A 13,801-nucleotide genomic window follows, 5' to 3' on the forward strand; every position below is an offset into this window, starting at 1 on the left:
AGGCAAATGGACAGTGTAACCCCTCCTAACAGCACCCTCCTCCACTGGCCCCCAGCCTACACCCCCCCCCCCCTCCCACCTCCCACCACCACACCCAACGGAGTGCAAAGTAAGATTTACCAAAACACTGACTAACAGCTTATGAAGTGGGTTCTCTGATCTGATTCTGTGCTTCTTGTTTGTCCTTCACCCATTCCTTCAAGGTTTTGAACAAGATTTTATTAATCTGCATCGCCCCACCCCCCTGTTCAATGGCCTCCTTTTTTACCATGGAAACCTTGCATGTATTGTACTGCCTTTATGAGTATGCTTTTTTTTTTCCTCAGGCGGGTGGCTGGTTGCCACGGTGGCCAATGGGCAGCCGCCAAGGCTTACAACCCAGGTGGGTGCTTCACTGAGTTTTGTTCATTCTGATGAGCCAGGCACTTCATGTGCACTTATTTCATCTGATTAATAATGCCTGCTATTTGTTTATTTTTGAAATAATGGTTGTCATTGAGCTAAATGTGCTTTCACTTGCAAATATTTCCCCCCCAAAGCATGTATCTATGTGTCTTAGTTTGTCATTGTTTCTTGTTTTCATAATGCTTTCAGCAGTTTTTTCAAACGGTATTCAAATGTCAAATTTTTACTCAATTGCGTATCTTGATGCAGCATTCATGTTTATGAGGTCTATGAGAAAGTTTATTTTAGCCACAGGATGGCGTAGTTGCTCCTTGAAATAAAACAATCATGTGGATAGATTTGATGTCATTATCAGTATCGATTATTTGATTCAGTCAAAAACATCTTGCTGAAGCCCCAAATGTTCATATTCAAATGATAGAAAAGGTCATTCAGTCCTCTAAAGAATGACTGCTGGAGCATTTTGAATTTGCATCTTCTTCATTGCTCCACCTTGTTTGAAATGAGGTCTGTTCCTTTAAGTGATTTCTCCAAAAGCCCTTTTAGTGATGATGCTTATATTCCTTATTCACAGAAAGTGGTGGAATGTGAAATCTTCCACAGAGTGAGCAGAACTTTGTCAACTGGAAAGCGCAAATCAGGTAAGCAAGTTAATTTATTTCTAGATTTATTCATATTTATTCATGTTTTTCCTCCCCCAAAAAATAAAATTGTGCATGATTATAAAAACATTTTAACACCATGAGGCTTTGATTAAGAAGAGGCCTTTTGCCTGTGCATTTATCGCATCTGTTAATACAACGTATCATGGCCAATTGTATGATTTCTGAAAAACATCTGTTTCATTTACATTCTATTTTTATTCATATGAATTAAGTCCACATTAAATTGTACAAGATTAAAAAAAAATATTTCCATCAATTCGAGGGCGGAATTATTTTTGCAAGTGTTGGTGTCTTAGTGTGGAAAGTTTTTTTGTTTTTTTTTACACTTGTGCAAACATGGCAGGAAATACACGTGCAGTGCATGTCTCTTAAGTTGGGCTGAATGTAATGACAAGGTCGAGCAATCAACCGTGGACTTGTACCCTTCTGGTTTTGCTTAAAATAAACCTCTTTTCATGCGTTCTTACCACCTTACTATCTTTGTTAAACAATTGGTCTCCTTTTACAGAACAACTTTTTCCATCATGAACACAAATGAGAATCCTGGATTTGTACCCACAATAGGAAATGGGATTGGTGAGTGTTCTGTTCCTTCTCTAAAGTGGTACTCTTGTAAACCTGCTACTATACATGACATTTTAAAGTTATCTCACAAATGAAACAGAAGGTGATGGTGGCCCATCAATTGTACTGTACTGTAATTGCACAATAACCTTTCCTTGAGCAATTTGATAAATTAAGTCTGGGAATGATCATTTTACAGAAACATAGATGGAAGCAAAGCCTTTAAAGATGCTATGCTTCTTTCTCAGACAATTTCACTCCTGGTGCAAATGCGAAGCCATTGGAGGAGGAAGAAAGGAGTTTCTCATTCACTGATCATGAAATGCACTGCCTTAAAGGTGGGATACACCAGCTAATACTTTTTTTGTGCAACATTTTATACAGTTAGGGGAATCTTTACAAACCCCACAAGCTCACTTCATTAGCAGCCACACAAGCACATGGCGGATCACCACTTCGAGTTTGGTGTTTGGCATATGATTTGCTAAGCACTTGAGCAATGGTTCGCAATAGTTATCACCCTGGGACCAAATGTTCCTATTATTGCACAGTCATGTTTTCATAATCCTTAATCTACCAGATAATGGGTATTTTTGAGCAGTATTGAAATGTGAAATTGAGTATCAACTACAATGACCCATATTTGAAAATAACCTCTGAAAATACATATATAGTATGTAAATTTTTTAAATGCTGTTTCAAATGAGTTTCATACACAATATATACTACCAAAACAGATGGCTAGCTATAAAGGCTGGGCTTTCATTGTATTTTTGGGGGGGTTACAGAGTAGCTCGTAACTAGATCACAAGCGAGTTAAAGTTTCCTGAAGTCTACCCAATCTTGCTCTAATTTATGCGGGACCTTGATTCACCTCTGTTCTGAAAAAAAAAATCATAATCTGAATACATTATCATATTTTATTAGCTGTCCTCAACCCAGTTTGAGTCCAAAACAGAGTAGCTAGTGACTAGATCACAAGCGAGTTAAAGATTCACCTCTGTTCTGAAAAAAAATCTGAATACCGTAATTTTCGGACTATAAATCGCTCCGGAGTATAAATCGCACCAGCAATAAAATGGACAATAAAGTGAAAAAAAACATATATAAGTCGCACCGGAGTATAAGTCGCACTTTTGGGGCAAATTTATTTGTCAAAATCCAACACCAAAAACAGACATGAACCAGCAACAACAGGCTAAACAATACGGTATGCTAACATGACATATACACAAACGAGGAGCTGAGAACGGGCCTGACGTAACATTCAGAGTTATTCAAGTAAGTATTACATAAATAACACGTTTATCAAACCATCTGTGTCACTCCAATTCATTAAATCCATCGATCGTGCTTTATGTAAACAATGCCGCATATGCGCCGCATATGCGCCGCAATCAAAATCAAGTACAAAATACAACAAAAAAATCATCATCAACCCGTCATCCCTTAATAAAGTGCCCCTAAAATATCAAGACAAGCCTTTAAGTTGATACAACTGAGCAACAGCTTACAACAACAACACATCAACAAGTGATGCGCGTCTTCACGGATACCTTCCAATTAAGGTATCCATATATGTGCCGCATATGCTGACGTCGGACCCGTTGTAAGTTGCATTTCTAATTATTCCACAAACCCATATAACGATATATAAAGTATATTTCAAATAACTATCATATTACAACAATATTACCAAACCATCTGTGTCACTCCAAATCATTAAATCCATCGATCAAATTCCTCGTTCTTTATGTCAACAACGCCGCGCGTGCGCTGCAGAGATCTAGTATATAACTATATTGTGGCGTTAACAAAGTACCAGGAAAGACGTGGGTTTAGTAAACGGCTCTTTATTTAACAAAACAAGAGTTCAACGAGCCAACAACTACTGAACTTCCAGCCACAGAGGTGGAAGAGAGCTCCGTAAAATAGGACCGGGCGTGCGTAAAAGCCATGTCCGAGCCCCATCCACCGTCCCCGGACAGCCACCCAGCCGAGGGCCGGCCCCCAACTTCCATCCACGGAGGTGAAAGAAAGCTCCATAGAGTATGACCGGGCGTGCGTAAAAGCCATGTCCGAGCCCCATCCACCGTCCCCGGACAGCCACCCGGCCGAGCGCCGGCCCCCGACTTCCATCCACGGAGGTGAAAGAGAGCTTCCGTCAAGAAGGACCGGGCGTGCGAAAAGCCATAATAGTTTTTCAAACCTTCTGTGTCACTCCAAATCATTAAATCCTTCAAACTCTTCGTCCTCCGTTTCACTTACAAACAAAGCCGCTAATGATGCCGGTAGTACGTGGGACCCTTCGTCATCTTCGTCATCCCGTGATTGAATCCTTTGTCCTTTATGTAAACAACCGCCGCGCGGCACGCGTGACGTCACTTGCAGTTCAAATGACAGTAATCCCTTGCTACATTGCGGTTCGTTTATCGCGGTTTCACTACATCGCAAATTTTTGAATTTTGAAAATTTGTGAAAAAAATCACATATAAATTGCTCCTGAGTATAAGTCGCCCCCCCATCCAAACTATGACAAAAACGCGACTCATAGTCTGAAAATTACGGTACATTATAATATTTTGTTAGCTGTCCGCGACCCACTTTGAGTCCAAAACCACAATTAAGATTCTCAGTTGTGATGCATCATCTGATCTGGTTTATTCATTTTTGTTTTATTTGTCCAAAGAGTCCAGAAAATGGGAAGATTTTTGTTTGTGAAAAATTCTACCTTTATTGCAATGTTACCAGTGGTGTTTCAGAGTTGTAAACCCATAGAGTTCACATTCGCCCGTCCTCAAAGGGAGGCCCTGGTGTCCTGCGTCCAGGAAATTGTGCCTGGTAATAGCATTCGTCGTAGGAGGTAGAGCCGTGTTTTTTCTTTGGTCCCTCACGTAAGACTTGTTTGCCATGAGTGACCCTGCCAGGTGTATAAAGCCCGATACAAGGGAGGGACAAATCATTTTTAGACACTTAAAAATGGAAGCATTCTACATAAAATATCTGTCATTCCCAACTAGTAATGGTAAATAAACGTGACATACACTTCAATTACCTGTAGTAATTATTTGAGTTCAAATCAATTGAAGTGATTTTCTGTCTTTGTCCAAATTCTAGACAAATTTTAGTTTAGTGTTTATAAATGTCTTTTTTTTTTTAAATGAGATGATGTTTCTTCTTCCTGCTCCACTTAAGTCCTTCAAGATTCTCTCAAGACCTGCTCTGCAGTGCATCTGCATCATGCATGTGGTTTATTGTGCTTAGAGCCAGCACTCGATGGGGCTCTGTGTGTGCAAAGTTTCCATTGCACATCTGAACATTTCCCATCCGCTGGGCTGCTTGTCTGTCGCTGCCGAGACCACGGTGTGGTTTTTGGATAGACCTGAATTCACTGGTGGTCGGTTGAGACACAAGTTGTCAAAGAAAGGTCACGCAAACTAGACCTGAGGACATGTCAGTGTGTCAGCATGTGGCCAGAAGCCGCATAAAGAATGTTTGAAGTTAAATAAGGACATAAGGTTAATTTACTGCCTGGTTTCAATGTTTTGTCAGGAGAAAAATACCCACAAGGAATGGAATTCCCTGCTGCATTTTTCACCTGTCCTGGTTCTAATTTATGTGTATTCACCAAAGATTCCTTCCCCTAATCTTCAGCACAAATCTGACTTGTTGTGATTTGCCCGAGTTCTTCCTTTAGCCTCCATGGAGTCATGCTAGAATTTATAGCTAAGTAACAACTATAAACCTACATGTTCTGTAAACATTTATTGTGCCTTATGTAAATCTCATAGGCCAAATAGAATAAATACTATAAGATCAAATGTTATGTGTTATTCAGTGTGCATTGCTTCTTACTTTGTTCTTATTTAGGCATGGTAAAGATTGAGGATGAAGAGATTAAAAACAATGAGACACATCCTGAAGCTGACAAAGAAAAAGCAATTTTGCCAATGGACCAAAAAGAGGAGGAAGGAATGGAGGAAGGATACGATGGTGACAGGACCGAAGATGACGATGACAATGATGAAGAGAGAGATTCCGTGGCTGAGCCAGAGGACTTGTCGCTGGTGGACTATGCGCTTTACAACAGCACAGCTCTGCAGGATGCCTCAGCAGGAGCCACATCAGAGAGGCCTTACATGACAGGAGGCACGACTCCCCACATGCAGTCAATGGGGAAGCTTAACTGTGACATCTGTGGCTTGTCCTGCGTCAGCATCAACGTACTGCTGGTGCACAAACGCAGCCACACGGGTAAGCACAGGAACCCAATCGACACCTCGCATCATACAACACTTGTGCAATCATCACTCTCTTGACACCTCGAGTAGATAAGCGTTTTGTGCAAAGTGGATAAAAAAAAATCGCTCACGGAGCAAAGATGACCACAATGGTTTGCATCCAACCTTTGTTTCAACATATACACTGCTGTTCTTCATATTATCATAAAATATCTTAACAAGTCCGCAAGTCTTGCATTAACTAGCTGATGATTACGGCTAATCAATAAATGTCCACCTAACAGATTATTTCTTTGAGTGTACTGCAAAATAATATTTTGTCATTCATAAATGTCAAAAAAGTAATATAATAGTTATATATATATATATATATATATAAGTATATAACTTCCTACTCAACCTTTGAGGATGTCTGACAGACAAATGGAGAGGAAACAGGAAAGGGTGTGTTACAGTTGCGGTACAGTCACCTAGTGGCGTTTTATAGGTGTTGCATGGGGAAAAGAAGACTTGTACAGTGTCTTCAAGCAACACAAAACACAAAACAATAGGAACTTAAGCCTTCTGGTTGTTTTGTCAGTACTATGTTGATATTCAACATTGCATTATTGTGAAACAAAACAAGAACAAGTTTTCAGCACATTAAAAATATGCTCACTCATTGACACTGGCGTACTTTCTACTGGTATTTCAATTTTTTTAAATTGATAATGGATGCATATTCACCGTATATTGAATAGTTTTATTTTGTACTGCCTTTCTAATGTCAGTTCAATGATTACTATATTGTTTTCTTTCGTGTTACATTATACATGTGGACGCTATGAACTCCATGTTTTGTTTGACTTTAGAGGCATATTTTTCCAGAAAATGTTCTCTGAGCGTCATATTGTAAGATTTTTGGTATATTCAACCTTGTAGTTTCACTGTGTATAGAGCATGCTGCTCTTACAGATATACATTGGTGAAGGGCCGGTTATTTTTAAGCTGTTATTACAGTTTAGTATTTGTGGAAGTGTGCCTAATCAATTGTGTGTTTATGATATGGCCACATTTTTAGGGAGGGGGGAGAAAAAAATCATCTCCCAGCTTTACTCTCAGAGGACTGTTGTGGTTGTTCGTTATTGTGGTTCTTGTCGATTTTTTTTTTTCTCGTTATTTTTCTCAGTCATGTGAGAAAACAGTTTGGGAGTTTCTGACAATGACTGTGGATGGTACTTTGTTCCCGTTTCAAAGATGGTGGCTTTTTGATAGGGTTTATGCAAGTCACTACAGTCAAAATAGAAAGATGTAAAGACCCCGTGGTACATCTGGCTAGAAGAAGTTATCAGAACACTTTACAGAAATATTTTCAAAGAAATCATTGGAACTCACACACACGCACACAAGATTCAGTACGGTATTTTATGGGCAAACGTTTTATCCCTCCCAGGTGAGAGACCATTCCATTGTGCTCAGTGTGGGGCTTCTTTTACCCAGAAAGGAAACCTGCTTCGCCACATCAAACTACACTCCGGGGAGAAGCCTTTCAAATGTCCCATGTGCAGCTATGCTTGCCGCCGACGTGACGCCTTGAGCGGGCACCTGCGCACCCATTCTGGTACCAACCACATAAATACTCAGATTGTCCTGCACTGATGCTCTATGCACCTGTGTTTTGTTTTTGTCTTAACCCCGCACATTTTGATTTCTGCTGTGGTTGCAGAAATTCTTCCTTCTATGCATTATCACATTGCATGTGATTTTCACCTCTGAAAACTATCACTTTAAGTTTATGTGCTTCACCTTCTGGTAGGCTTTTCGTCATCAGCTTTCTGAAAATGTCGGGCTTAGAGAAATATGTTATTTATCCATCTATTTTCTGTCCTGCTCAAGTTTGGGGGGGCTCAATGCTATTTGTATTGGGGGAAAAAAAAATATTTTCCCTGAGTTTGAATGTGCTGTCTACAGTAGAGAAGCCCTTCAAGTGCACCCTCTGCAGTCGCAGTTACAAGCAGCGCAGCTCCCTCGAGGAGCACAGAGAGAGATGCCACGTGTACATTCACAGCAAAGCACCTGCTGAGAAAGGTGAGAAGCTATTGTGCTTTTGTCATCCATCTCAATTGACATTCAGCACTGTAGCTGTGCTGTTAGATGATTCACAGAGCATAAAGCTCTTATTGATTATACAGAATGGCTCGTTTTTACCGGCTAGTAAATGATTGCTGCTGGCCCTTCATTACAGCAAAATAGGTTATGTATGAGGTGGTGTGGTAGCCTGCTGCTTAACAGACCACTTCCCCTCCCTGCAGTAGCACCGCAGAGCCATGTAGGGCACACGTTTAATCCAGCTCATGCAAACCAACATGATGCCTTTGCATTCTCATAGGAGCATGCAATACGAAACACACACATGCACACACACGTACACAGTGTAGTGCCTATGTGGTCACCAAATGTCATACGTTTAGGCCTGATAGTGTGTTAGTGGTGAGGAAGTACATCCTCAGTCTGCTCTGGTGAAGCATAAGTGAGGTCAAAGGAACTTTTTATCTTACATCGATGTCTTGTACTTCCTTTGCCTCAAGCTGCTGAGGTGTGATTTGCTCAATTTTTACATCCAAGGTAGGGAGGAAAGTGGACACACTCTTTGATTATTTTCTTTGTTTCTTAAAATAACTTCAGTCATTTCCTTGTTTAGTTCTTACTCTAGGCAATCATTAACCCTCTTGTGCTCTCTTTTTGCGAGGCAGACGACAGTCACCTATCAAGGACTCAGATGGGCACTGAGCGTGCTCTGCTACTTGACAGGCTGGCCACAAATGTGGCCAAACGCAAGAGTTCCATGCCGCAGAAGTTTACAGGTAAGTAAATAATGGGATTTTTGTAGTGAGATGTTTTCCACATGGACTGACCTTTTTAAATTGCAATGACTGTCAACATAATTGCACTTTTCCATTCATTGTCTGAATGTCAACATGCTTGCTAGATTCTTTTATTTCAGCACTTAAAGATACGAAGCTTCTTCTTTTTGAAATGCTCTGTAATGTAATGTTTGTGCTATTAAATGTGCCTTGATGCTACACTCTATGGACGTATTGAGCTACACCTATCGATCCAATCATTAAAGCAAGCAAAGGTTGGACTAGACCATATTAATGGATCTGAATTTTCATTATGAAGACTTGTTGACAAATTCTATGGTTTCAAACGGTTTGGGGAAAGGCCAGTATCAGCATGATTCTTTTCTTTCCTTTTCAGTTTCTATAGGTGTCCGTAAAGTGTAGTTTTGAGTGAGCTCATACAACATCTATTTATTCATCAGTTCAAGATTTTTGTTGTCCTTGCTACTTGTCTGTCTATTGTCTGCCTCCATGTCTCGCCAGGACCCTTACAGAATTGTCTCAACCGCCCTCAATTCTCATCTCCGACTGTGTCATAGCAGGGTACAGGTAACCGTCCACAGATGAGTGCATCAGGAAACAAGATCATGAATGTGTTGACTTGAAAATATGACTAACATAAAATGATTAAAATGTCATTATGTGGCTCACTTGGAAAGTTTGTTCATACACACAAAACCATTTTTGGTTGTTTGATCACCTCACAGTTAGGAGGGTGCGGGTTCGATTCCACCTCCGGCCCTCCCTGTGTGGAGTTTGCATGTTCTCCCCGTGTCCGCGTGGGTTTTCTCCGGGCACTCCGGTTTCCTCCCACATCCCCAAAACATGCTTGATAGGCCGATTGAGCACTCCAAATTGTCCCTAGGTGTGAGTGCGAGTGCGAATGGTTGTTCGTCTCTGTGTGCCCTGCGATTGGTCGGCAACCAGTTCAGGGTGTCCCCCGCCTACTGCCCGATGACGGCTGGGATAGGCTCCAGCACGCCCGCGACCCCCGTGGGGACTAAGCGGTTCAGAAAATGGATGGATGGATGATCACCTCGGTTGTAGCGTCACAATTGGGTCTAAAGCTGGCTGCATGCATGAGGGTTTATGGGCACAACACCTCCAAATGTTGATAAATGAAGTCAGATCTTTCAATAGTATAGTATAACGACTAGAGGAAAAGCAAAGGGCTGAGAGTGAAAAAGGTGGGAGGGAGGGGAGAAACGTGAGCAGGTGCCTCTCCGTCTGTGGCACAGCTGCAATTGTCTGAGTCATCTGCGTCCTACCAGCTCTCTATTCTTGCTATGCCTCCAAGCACAACTGCTTCCTCTGGATTCTTAAATATTTTGACCTGTGAATCTCGTGTCCTCTTGTTTCTGTGTGAGGTTCTCTTTTGCTGTGGGTATCTTTGCTTTCTCCTCAAACCTCAAGTTGACCCTCAAGGATTTCTACTTGATTTCTTTTTTTTAGAAACATCTTGTAGTGTTGCTCTCAGTGTGTGCTTCTTTGTTCCAACTCTAAAATGATGTGAAATGAAATACATGAGTATGCTTTGTTTTTGTGGTGCCGATCTAGGTGATAATGGTGTCTGTCTGGACCTAAGCTTCAACAGGAACGCAGCTCACCTTCAGGACCCTCCATTAGACTCCCCAGGGCCTGACCCGCACTGCCAACAGCCATTAATGCGTTCGGGCACAGAAAGCGATGCAGCTCACTCCCAAAGACCGTACCCAGTTCTGTTAAGCCGCAATGACATCAATTCTATTGGCCTCTCTAACGGCCACAAAATGATTATGCCGTTGCCAGGTTTCCCTCACACCTCCCAGCAACCTCCTGGCATGGATGTGTTCAATGCTGATGGCCCTCAGGGATCTCCTTTCATGTATAGCTTGGGCCACTTGCTGAGCGGGCTGAACCATCAGAACGGGATCCCACATTCTCAGCCTATACCCTTATCACCCCTGGAGGCTTTGCAGGTGACACGGGCTGATGGAGAAGCTGGGGTGATGCCTGGGGCCTTGTACTCTTGCAGTCATTGCAAGGTGATCTTTCTTGACTACGTCATGTTCACTATCCATATGGGCTGCCACGGCTTCCGCGACCCGCTTGAGTGCAATGTGTGTGGCCATCGTAGTCGAGACCGCTACGAATTCTCATCGCACATCGTCCGTGGAGAGCACCGACTGGAAATGAAGTAGCTACCATGCTACACGCACAATTAGGTAACACCAAATGACTACACAGATTTATTACTTTTCAATGTGGCTGGCTAGTGGAAGCAGAAATGAAAAGATGGAATATGTGGTGAGTTTTGAGTCTATATTGTACTGTAGGAGACAGTTTTCACGTATGTTCTTAGTCAAGCTGTACTCATCTGATGGGCTCTAGAGCAGGAAGGAGGTGGCCTCAAGGACCCGCCATGAGTAGCCCATGGGCCTATTCTAAAAATAGGTCATCAGTCATGGGACATTGTTGTAGATCATTTGAAAATGTAAACATTTGCAGAAATTCATAGAAATAGTGTTGGCTTTTGATATTACGTTTATGATGTTGTTGAATCATGGTTGATAAATATTAACTATTGTGAGAAAATATTTTGTTCAGTGTCTTCACATTTAAGATTCTGATAATGGAATGATGGATAATAATATGTTATTGAAGTTCATATTATCAAATTTCAGAAGTGTGCATCAAACTAGTTGACTTTTGCATTCATCAGAAGTACTGGAGCAATCAGTGACAAAAAGGTTGTTGAGCAGTGCTGTAGAAAGTCGACCTTGGTGTATGAGCAGGCTATAGCAGCTGTTCATTTAGAACATTCAAATGTCTAAAACAGAAAAATATTGTGTTGATGTTTTTTTTTTAATTTTTGCAAAGAGGTGAGAATAAAACAAATAATTGTTTTTTTGTCACATGAATGCCTGAGCTTGTTGTGTTCATTGTACAATACTTTCCAAGCACAACAAAAAAATGTTGAAGGTCACGTTTTAGCTTTGTACGCTGAGGTTTGAGTTACATACAGTTCACCTCAGAGGATGTGTTTTTTTCCCTCCTGAAACACATTTTCTCTCTCTCGTATCAGTACATTTAATGCACCTTGATGCTGGGGAATACGGTACTTGATGAAATGTAGTTTTGTTGCAATTTCTTTTCAGGATTTTGGTTTTCATGTGGTGATTGGAAGCATTCCCTCTTTCACTGCATCATTTTGAGGCATGATGAGAGAAGATAAAACAAGATGACCTACAAATTGTTGCATCCAGACAGTAAAGTGAACATGAGACTATAGCTCCAAAAATGTTTTAATGATTCAGTTTTGATGGCACAAGAATCACTGTGAATGGGTGTGTTCATTAAAATTGGATATCAAACATTTTGAAGGGCAATATTCAGAACATTATGTTGATGTGTTGCTGGTGCTAAATGTGATAGCTAAGTACTGACAATTTCACCCCAATGCCTTCAAGAAGTGGTTGGTGGCTTCATCCAGCTGCCACCACAATATCTATCCATCAGTGGCAGTTCCCCTTTCTCACTTTGGGTTTGAAGAGAAGTAACACTTCTGAGGTAAATACATAGCTTCATGTCCATATTGTGAGATTATTTTCTCATCGATTTTAGTACAAGTCCAACCACAATGCTTATCTTTTTCCAGTCTTAAGAGGTTCACATTATTTTTAATTATTGTGAGTGTTTGATGACTTTATATATATATATATATATATATATATATATATATATATATATATGACTTTATATATATATATGACTTTATATATATATATATATATATATATATATATATATATATATATATATATGACTTTATATATATATATATATATATATATATAGTGTATAATGACAAATACACGTGTCATTATACTATCGATTGTTCCATCGATTCATCGAGAAACCCTCCTCCACACACGCACACACACTTTTTTTTAACAAGGGAAAAAGGACACCTATACTCATAACACTTGAATTTGCCAAACATGATGTTTGAAAACAAAAACAATGTCAAATATAATTGATTTCAATGTTAATTTCAAGGGTATGGTGTTCACATTTACAAGTGCCCTCTTTCCCATTAATAGCAGCTCCAGCAGACGTACTTACAAGAAGTAGCTCACATGGTCCATATATTTATGTCTGAATTATAAATATTGATCAATATGATTACCAGCTCAGTGGCCTAGTAGTAGAGTGTCCGCCCTGAGACTGGAAGGTTGAGGGTTCAAACCCCGGCTGGGTCATACCAAAGACTATAAAAATGGAACCCATTGCCTCCCTGCTTGGCACTCAGCATTTAAGGGTTGGAATTGGGGAGTTAGATCACCAAAAATGATTCCCGAGCGCGGCGCCGCTGCTGCTCACTGCTCCCCTCTCCCCCAGGGGATGGATCAAAATCACATGGGGATGGGTTAAATGCAGAGGACAGAGCCCTTTGAGACTGCTTGTGATTTAGGGCTATATAAACTTGACTTGATTGATTGATTGAATATCAATGTTCACCAAAAATCAAGTCTAGCTATGAAAGCATGGCTTCAAGCAAGAAAGCAAGTATGGCTATGGTATTTGTAAATGTTAACAAGACAAATTTTGGATCTGAACTTTTTTTTAAATAAGACGAATTTGGATGGGTCCACTGTTGACATCCTTCATCCACAAATTGTTAAAGAAATAATAATGATAATAATAATTATTATTAGAACATTATTTAATAATAATAATAATAATAATAATAATTATTATTATTATTATTATTATTGATGGCCTGCGATTGGCTGGCAACCGGTTCAGTGTGTCCCCCGCCTACTGCCCGATGACGGCTGGGATAGGCTCCAGCACGCCTGCGACCCCCGTGGGGACAAAGCGGTTCAGAAAATGGATGGATGGATTATTGATGGCTGATGGCAGCTCGGTGGAGCACTGGTTAGCATGTCTGCCTCACAATTAGGAGGGTGCGGGTTTGATTCCACCTCCGGCCCTGCTTGTGTGGAGTTTGCATGTTCTCCCCGGGTCCACGTGGATTTTCTCCGGACACTCCGGTTTTCTC

The 13,801-nt window shown here is 40.7% G+C and overlaps 1 protein-coding gene across 2 annotated transcripts; it reads left to right on the plus strand.

The window, feature by feature from the left end:
• The first annotated feature begins 309 nt into the window (after positions 1 to 309).
• LOC147056306 (zinc finger protein Aiolos-like) lies at positions 310 to 12,080 on the plus strand. Of its 2 annotated transcripts, none has more exons than XM_085912060.1 (9): positions 310 to 382; positions 980 to 1,046; positions 1,579 to 1,646; positions 1,883 to 1,972; positions 5,505 to 5,888; positions 7,308 to 7,475; positions 7,826 to 7,942; positions 8,608 to 8,718; positions 10,315 to 12,080. In XM_085912060.1, the coding sequence occupies exons 3-9, from the start codon at positions 1,595 to 1,597 to the stop codon at positions 10,935 to 10,937; spliced, it is 1,545 nt and encodes a 514-aa protein (XP_085768186.1). In that variant the 5' UTR covers positions 310 to 382; positions 980 to 1,046; positions 1,579 to 1,594; the 3' UTR covers positions 10,938 to 12,080. The 2 variants fall into 2 exon arrangements, with proteins under 2 accessions (XP_085768186.1, XP_085768187.1); XM_085912061.1 differs by lacking the exon at positions 310 to 382 and adding an exon at positions 868 to 912.
• The last annotated feature ends 1,721 nt before the right edge of the window (positions 12,081 to 13,801 follow it).

This window comes from Syngnathus leptorhynchus, chromosome 5, assembly GCF_054491065.1.
Source record: "Syngnathus leptorhynchus isolate UIUO chromosome 5, UIUO_Slep, whole genome shotgun sequence".
NCBI classification, from domain to species: Eukaryota; Metazoa; Chordata; class Actinopteri; order Syngnathiformes; family Syngnathidae; genus Syngnathus; species Syngnathus leptorhynchus.